The following is an 8,654-nucleotide window of genomic DNA, read 5'->3' as shown; positions in this document are numbered from 1 at the left end:
ATGTCGATGAATTACAAATTATAAATAAAGTGAATGAGAAAAATAAAAAAGTCATTGTAAAATTGAGTGATCAAATTTGATAACTTTACTACACTAATCGAATGGATATTAATGTCTTCCTTAATAATTTAAATGAACAAGTCATGTATACTTTAATTAAAAAAGAAATCATTGCTACAATTACACAAGAAAAAAAAGAAAATAATCATAAAGATAATAATACGAAAATACAAAAAGTTTTGTGCCAAGAAGCTCCAAATATGCTTGAGAAGCTATAAATATTTTGTCTTCAACAAAAACATGTCCATGCTAACGAGTAATATACTCACATGTTAAAAGATGTAACAACTCTAAAATATAAATCATTTTCTCAAACAATTTTAAATAAATATTTTATTTCATCTTAAACCTTTAATGTAACAAATAATAAATTTTTTTACAATATACGCATAATTATTACTATGTGAAGATAACTTTCGTTATGACAGAAATTAGAAAAATTATAACTTGTTATAATGTGAAGTTTATTCTTATTTATAACTATCCCTCATTGGGAATATAATTTTTTATGACTATATAGAATTTATTCTTATATAGAGTATCACTATAGAGATGTTTTACTGTATAAGGTTCCGAGTTGCACTTTCAATTCCTATCTTAGGTTATACATCCAGTTTGTGATCACTGAAGCTGATAAAAGTTATATTTCTGATAAGAAAAATTACACTAATATTATGGTATTACCTTCAAAGGGCCCTCCAATTCAATTGTTGTAAGATATTACACGATTCTAAGCAGCTAAGGCACATTCTTCCCAACAAAATTCAAGAGCTCTGTCTTTGCTGCTTCCGTTACGGCTTGGAAGTCTATTTGCGTATATCTTCCCCTGTAAAGTGTACAAAAATATTCAGCATGATTAATCCAGCCATGGTGAAAGTATGGAATTATTTTGATGCATTTTAAGCAAATCACTACACAGTATACAAAATGAGCAAGTGGTTCAAATGCACTGAGATGAAAAGGAAGAATACAAAATTGTCTCACATGGAAAAGTTTGACAAACTGCCACAAGTAGAATTAATTTACCAGAAATGAGTTTTAGACCAAGTTGTAGAAGGGTATGCTGGGCTTGCAATGCCATGCATTATCCTTGCAACAGCTCTAGGGGTAAATTTCGCATGTGAGTTACTCTGCAGAAACACCTATGATGCCCAAAAAAGAACAAGTATCAACAACACTGCCAAATGTGAGTTGCCTTGAGAACAGAACCTAAATACACCAGTGAAAACCCTTACCTTTATATCTGCTCGTAGAAATGGGCTGAAAATATAAATGAGAGCACCATCAGTCCGATGAACATCTAAAACCGAAAAGGGAAAACCATAGAAAAAGTTAAGTATAGCTAATGAAGACAGCAAAAGTTTGTATTTACCTGCTCTGACCAATCTTATCAGGGACATTACAGTCACCATCTCCCTTAAAGTAATCCAAAATCTTCTTTTGCAAGCAAGGGGTATGTTGTGAACCATAGCAGCCATGTGCCTTCTCACACATGTTCACAGCAAAAACTGCAGCATTGAACATTGTGTCCAATTTGGTTACCTAAATCAGGGAAGAAAACATAGTAGGTTATAGAAATGGAAAATATAATTTTCATGAAGAGCAGATATGTCTTCATATGTGTTTATTTATGTGGTTAAACCCAATTCAGCATCAACCTGAACTATTGACTTCAGGGATGGGCTACAACAAAATACCAAATGAATTGCTGTAACTTTTAAATTGTACCTTTGAAGTATAGCAAAATAAATAAAAAGGAAAAGGAAAATACCAAAGAAGAAACAAAAGCGCTTCATAGCTGATAGTGCACATTGGTGCTTAATAACCTAATAAATTCTCCTATATTACAATCTTGGAAGAAAAGTGCCGAAGAAACTGGCCTGGTTGATTTTTGGATGAAGCATGACGCACTTCTGAAAAACACAGCTTACTACTATGTCTATGGTGCAACACCTAGTATAAGTACTACATATAATTAAACTTATGCTTCTGGCGTATAAAGCATTGAATATATTGTCATTACACTACAAATGAAAACCAGCTTAAATTACATTAGAACTAATCACCTTGCAAATTTCGACCTCTGATAACCATTTTGTAAGATGTGCTGAAAGAGTACAAAATTCACTAGGGAGCTCCACAATTGTATAAAAATAGGCAGGATCCTTCAATTCGTATGTTATTTCTCCCATCAACTAAAATGTCCAGCAAAAAAAGAGATAAAAGGAGGTATTTAGTAGATGATAACATGTAAAATATGAAGTTAGGAAGGATTAAGAAGGTTTCCTTCTAGGCAAACTTATGTATGGCTGCCACACACTAACACTACTCTGTCAAAAGATCCCCACCTTTAAATTCAGCAACTGATTTGATACATCAGTAGCTGTAGCCCCAATGCTGTTTGCTACAGTAGGAATGTCAAACACATATTGCCCTTGTTTAATCTCAGACCTGAAAGGTTGATCACAAAGGGTTTCATAACTTGACGTAGATTCAATAGCTTTGTATTTTCAGAAGTACAAGTATACTCACTTCTTTAGAATTGCTGAGACGACACTATCCTTGTCAGCAAGCAATGTTGGAGTGGTCTGCACTAGCAAATTTCAAAAGTATTTAGACAACAAAATATGGGGGTATTGTAACATCACAGAAGTAGAACAAATTAGATGAACATTATCCAAAACTAAGTGCTTTTCAAATACTTTTACAACGAGGCTGAAACATATTTGATTAACTATTAAATGATGCTTTTATTAGCATACTCCACTAGTAAAAGCAAAAACTGAACGGAATCACACCCTCTAATTTACGTTGAGAGGTCTAATAGTGCTGCAAAAGCACCTGAAAGGCTTGAATAACCTCCCTTGATCCCTGAAGTCATTAAAACATGCAAGCTAGCTTATTATGGAACATGCCATTTGAAAAGAATTACCTTATGGAAATTCAAAGTACAAGTTGCATTTAGCTGTGGGAGTAGACGCAAGTATTGTACTTCACCCAACTCCAAGCGCGTTAAAAGAGTAAGCATCACCTGATAGAATCAAAACCCAGCAACACAGCTTATTATGGAGTATGTGGTATGCCAGAGGAAGTTCAAGAATAAGTTGCTTCACTATTGTCCGCACTTTTCAAGCACCAAGAAGAATATAATGTGCATGGGCACATGTCTATGTGCATTAAGAAATACAAAAACATGCAGAGACAAGCTCAGCTTCATAGCTCATATTTATTGACAGGCAACAATTTTCTCCTAGTAAGAGAGGTACTAGAATAATCATCAGGCTACCAACATAATTTGGAGACATGAAGATTGTGGTCTGATAATGTAACTTCCTAAAAATATTTTTCACAAAACTATTTAACGAGAATCAATAATTTTGAAGGAAAAAACACTTAGTCCCCTGAGATTTGTTGTCAAACTCAGCCCTATGATTTTATAATAACATAACATCTGCCTTCAACAGTTTAATGATTCTCATTCTTATGGGTCTAGCCATTTAGGTGATATTCATCCTAAATTTCATAAAACATAAATTGCATTTGATATCATGACAAATCATAAGGGGTCTGTGATATACTGAAAACCACATGAAACGAGTCTAATATTTAAGACAAATATCAGATGTCTAGATATATTTATCCTTATTTCTATCGTATCTGTTTCCTAAATATTGTATCATTCAGAAAGTTGATGCAAGAAGAGTTCAAGGACCATACCTCTTCCTTCATATCAAATTTCCTAGAGGCTGATTCCTTGACTAATGAATAAATTTTCCCACAGGAATTCTTGCCATTCGAGAAAACTTGACAGAGGAATTTGTTTATAGCATATTCATCTACTCCATCGCTGAGAGTCAAAATGTTGTAAATCAATTCTAGGCTTTAAAACCCTAGCATAAAATATTTGTCAACTGAGAAAACTACCATAAGTTGACCACCTATGCATAAGACTACGGAGCCTGAAGTATATGATATCATCAAAAAAGAGATGACAATAGGACAACCTCCCATCTCGTCCAGCACGTCCTATCTCCTACAAAAGGTTTATCATTCATTTCGTTCAGCAAACTTTGACGTACAGACCTGTCAAAGAAATTGTAGTTTAGAATGAAATATGTACCTGAACATACTCTTCCAAGCTTTCTGGCATGCTGTAGTGAATTACCTGGAATAAAACAAAAAATATCATGGTATGTCATTGTCAATAAAGTCAACTATACGTCGGTGCACCAGTAAGTGCAGAACAATAGTCAACATCAAAGCATGTGATGACAGCAGCATTACAAGGGTAAAAAAAGTAATCTCATTACAGCATTTAATTCTAATGTTCCAACATCAGCATTGAATGTTATATTGTCATTGAATAACCAAACTGATTATCATATTAATCTATGAATTAAACTCTTTTTTTTTTTAATTTTCAGGAAAAAATCCTATTTCTGTATCTCTATTAGAATCAGTATTCTGGAACGCAATCCTCAGAAATTTGGAGCAGAGAAGCAACCAAATTTGGCATATCCCTTCTGTACACCACAAGATTGAAAAGCAACTGGCATGCCAAACTGATGGTTTACTTCATAGAATCACCAAAGGCAGCATACCAGTTCATGTGATTGAATGCAAAAGCAACACATTACTCATGAGTATAGTTTTTTTTCTCACCGCTCCAACATCCCTCTTGTCAAGTCCCATGCCAAATGCCACAGTTGCAACGACCTTTAATTGAAAAATGGAAGTCAATTATTCAACAACTACAAGTTTAAAAAGACCTGAATGAAGAGACAGGTATATTTGCATATAATTAGACCAATGCAGATATTCAGGATTCAACGGGTACAATAATAGTTGACTCACCACTCTGATCTTGTTAGAGCAAAACAAATCCTGTACACGGCTGCGATCCTTAGCAGGGATTCCACTGTGGTAACTCTAGAAAACAATAGCCAATAACCTTTTTCAGTTTTTACCACTAAATATTAAGGATGCAGTTAGATGAAGAAATTAAAAAATGAACTGAGAAGAGAAATGAAATTCTCACCTTTGCGGAGATATTGTTATCGCATAAGTATCTGCTTATAAGATCAGTTTCAAACTGTAAAATTCATATTCAAGTGTTAGTCACCAATCAATATCAAGCAACAAAGCTCATCTTTGCAATCCATAAAACTTAATTCTCATTAAACATGTATATTGATCTTTAAAACACCCTACGGCCACCAACGATTATGAACAACATTTTGTTTCACGCCTAGCAGAATTAGGATATAGTCCATTAATCTGGAAACTGGAAGCTGATACACAGGACAGAGACACATGATTACAGGATGAAAATTGATGAGCATTGACCTGAATGACATCATAGGAACCAAACTAACTTAAGGATAACCAACCAAAGAGGCTCTACAGAATAATCTTAAATAAACATTAGGAACCAAGGACTAGAAAGCATTATATTATGTTAACGTAAATGCTTACCTGAAATTTGCAATATATAATAATACTTTGAACTTCCGTGAAGGGAGAAGAATTGATTAACCTTAGCAGCTCTTTCGTTCTAGTAAATTAAAGGAATTAAATGTTAAATTCAACAGATTTATTGAATAGGTTATACAAGATAAAAAGTAAGGAGTAAAAAAAGAAGCAGCATCACTTGCCTGTTGTTTCCACTCAAAGATACTGATAATTGTAGATTGTCCCTTAATATGGCTTTTTGAATGAGATTGCTAGCTGGGATTTCTAAAGCAGACATAACATCATGCAAAGTAGTGACTGTGGCAGTTGCAGTCATTGCAAGAATGCACTCAACATTGAGTCTTGCTCGAAGTAAAGACGCCCTAAGCCTCATGTACGAGGGCCGAAAATTGTGTGACCTGTTGACATGTTCACTGTCTAAATAAGCATATATGGAAATTTCATGTATGGCTTGAGGACTTGATAAAATAAAATCCAATCAGAAAAGAGACAGTGCAACCACTCACCATTCTGATATACAATGAGCTTCATCCACAACAATAACTGATATAGACAAAGTAGCAGAAAATATTGACAAAAATTCTGCATTTAGAAACCTTTCTGGAGAAACAAAAAGCACCTGAAGTACAAACCACCAAAATAAATCTTTAGCTTCGTACTTGTGAATCACATGATATGCATATCAGAACTTCTCTACAATAAACCCATTTGAAAAAGAACAATATTATAAAGTTGGCAACTAAAGTATAAATGTAAGCCACATAATAGTTCGGAAACTAAACAAATTGCAATTTAATATTTTTACAATGTGTAATAGAACCAAATAACAAATTCAAAAACATCATAATATCACTCAAATTGTTGGCAAACTCACCTTTATGACACCTTCTTGAAGCAACCTCAGCGTCTCAGTAACCTCTTCAGGTTTCTAAAACAACAAGAAACATCAGCAATCATAATCAATCAAAAAGTTTAAAAGCAAAAGATCAAAATGCATCAATCACCTGACCGCTACTCAAAAGACCGCCTCGAACCACAGGAGGCAGCTGTCTCAACTGATCAATCATTAACGCTACTAACGGACTGACAACCAGAGTTAATCCTGGTAAAACCATCGCCGGTATCTGATAACACAACGACTTCCCGGCACCAGTTGGCAAAACCAGCATCGTTGATTTTCCTTCAAGCACCATCTTAATTGCCTCCAACTGTCCATCACGAAATGAATCATAACCGTACACAAGCTTCAACAAGCTCACTAGATTCTCATCAGACGCCTCATTTTTAACTGCTTTCACTGCCTCATCAACTAAATCACTTGCTAATTTTCTTTTCTTTTGATTCTGTTGCGCGGCTTCAATTACTAGATCTTCTTCTTCACCACTTAAATTTTTCTGTTCCTTTTTATTTAATTTTGACTTACTTCTCCTATAAGATTTCCTACCACAGGATGATGCATAACTGTTTTTGGTTCTTGTACCTTTGTTAACGAATTTACGTTTCCCGCGAGTCAAATTCAACCTCACGAAGTTACCTTCTCCGCTAGATTTTCGTAATTTCACCGGCGGCAAAGGCACATCCACGCTGACCAAATTAATCTGTTTCTTCACCTTGACAACATCACTTTTGATTTCAGAAGTTTCCGGATTAGATGGAGGAGGGAGAGATTGGTCATTTTCGAAATTGAGAGAGGTTTTATGGATTTTTGAGAAGGACGCGTGTTTTGAGAAGAAGCCAGCTGGAACGGTTTCGAGGGAATCGGTGACCGAGGTCGAGAAATTTTGAGTGAATGGACGGCGAATCTGGAAGGGTAGAGTTTGGAGGGGAGTAGGGTTGGGTGGCCGTGGGTCCGGTTGAGAGGGTGTAGGTTTAGTTGTTTTTTCGGATTCTGAGCGAGAGGATGGTTTGACTCTAACTTTGGATTTGGAAGAGTTGCAAAGAGTCCTCCGAGGAAGTTTCAATAATGATGGCGGCGACGGAGGATTAGAGTCTCTGGGAGGGGTGGCGGAGACGTGAGAGCCGTCGGAGTCCGAATCAGTTTCCATTCAGAGGTTTCGGAGGAAATGAGAGGGAAATTTTGAGATTCACCTGCGTGTGTTCTGAATTTCCCGCCAAATAATTTAGACTATTAATCGTAATGAAATGTCGAAAACGCCCTTAATCTCATTTTAAATATTATTTATGGTCTATAACGAAGTGGGAACACCTGGAATTAAAGTTTGGACCATCGTGCCGTAGAGCAGTCGACATCAGTTACTGTGGCATATGGTTTTTGCCTCGGGAAAAGTGGGCAGGGAGAATAAGAATCGCAGGTGTGTTTGTTTAGTATTTTTGAAATAGTAAGACTTGGATAGTAATATAACAAGCTCAGATTTAAAAATGAATGAAAACGTCTTTTGGGTTTGTTAATTTATTAAACATTCTTGTAATAAAAATTATAAAAATACTCTCATCCACTCATTAAATATCGACAGTTAATCACCATTGTCAGAGGGTGGTCAGAATAACTGTATTAACGCACGATCGGCTAGATATGACTAGTTGTATGATAATATGTCATTTTTCAGTCAGATTTACGGTGGATCTGACCGAAAAAAGGTCAGATCTACAGCTAGATCTGGCCATTAACGGTCAGATTTGACAACGATTGGTTGTCAACGATGGCCAAAGATATGGCTGTCGTTGATGGTCAACGATGACCATATCTTAGCCATCTTTGATGACTAGCTAAAATCGTAGATCTGACTATCAACAGCAAAATCTTTGATCATAGATTTGACATTTTTCCGATCAGATTCAAGTTAGATCTGATCGAAAAAGACTATATCGACACACTACCGGTCAGATCTAGTCGATAGTATGTCATTCTATCAGATTTCGACAACCTTCCGATGGTGGTAGCCAGATCTGGCAAATGTAAGCAGTGGGAGTGTTTTTATCAATTTTGAAACTTTTTTTGGGGGGTATTTAGTTAAATTAACAAATTTAGGGGATTTAAAAAATAATCGAATAAAATATAATGGTATTTTCAAAATAGGAAAAAAAAAATGTTTATTTTAAAAATAATAAGAATAAGATGGGAGAAAATATTGAAACGGACCAATAATCGGAATAGAATAGGG

General features: G+C 35.2%; 1 protein-coding gene across 1 annotated transcript; it reads right to left on the bottom strand.

Annotated features, from left to right (window-relative positions):
- Window positions 1-798: 798 nt before the first annotated feature.
- Window positions 799-7,577, bottom strand: LOC116128842 (ATP-dependent DNA helicase Q-like 5). Its single transcript, XM_031414611.1, has 19 exons — window positions 6,537-7,577; window positions 6,407-6,460; window positions 6,039-6,151; window positions 5,715-5,930; window positions 5,536-5,614; window positions 5,099-5,152; window positions 4,915-4,989; window positions 4,723-4,776; window positions 4,181-4,225; window positions 3,999-4,093; window positions 3,778-3,907; window positions 2,993-3,091; window positions 2,593-2,648; window positions 2,409-2,511; window positions 2,127-2,255; window positions 1,433-1,602; window positions 1,296-1,320; window positions 1,087-1,202; window positions 799-886 (listed from the first exon to the last, which is right to left on the bottom strand). The coding sequence occupies exons 1-19, from the start codon at window positions 7,575-7,577 to the stop codon at window positions 799-801; spliced, it is 2,742 nt and encodes a 913-aa protein (XP_031270471.1).
- Window positions 7,578-8,654: the final 1,077 nt, after the last annotated feature.

The sequence above is a fragment of the Pistacia vera genome, unplaced genomic scaffold, assembly GCF_008641045.1.
Source record: "Pistacia vera cultivar Batoury unplaced genomic scaffold, PisVer_v2 Contig1055, whole genome shotgun sequence".
NCBI classification, from domain to species: domain Eukaryota; kingdom Viridiplantae; phylum Streptophyta; class Magnoliopsida; order Sapindales; family Anacardiaceae; genus Pistacia; species Pistacia vera.
This window is presented reverse-complemented; position numbering and strand designations above follow the sequence as displayed.

Coding starts and splice junctions, on each gene's coding strand:
- LOC116128842 (XM_031414611.1), bottom strand. CDS start 7,577: ATGGAAACTGATTCGGACTCCGACGGCTCTCACGTCTCCGCCACCCCT. Junction 6,461..6,536: donor GTCTTTTGAGTAGCGGTCAG/GTGATTGATGCA, acceptor TTGTTGTTTTAG/AAACCTGAAGAGGTTACTGA. Junction 887..1,086: donor TGGTCTAAAACTCATTTCTG/GTAAATTAATTC, acceptor TACACTTTACAG/GGGAAGATATACGCAAATAG.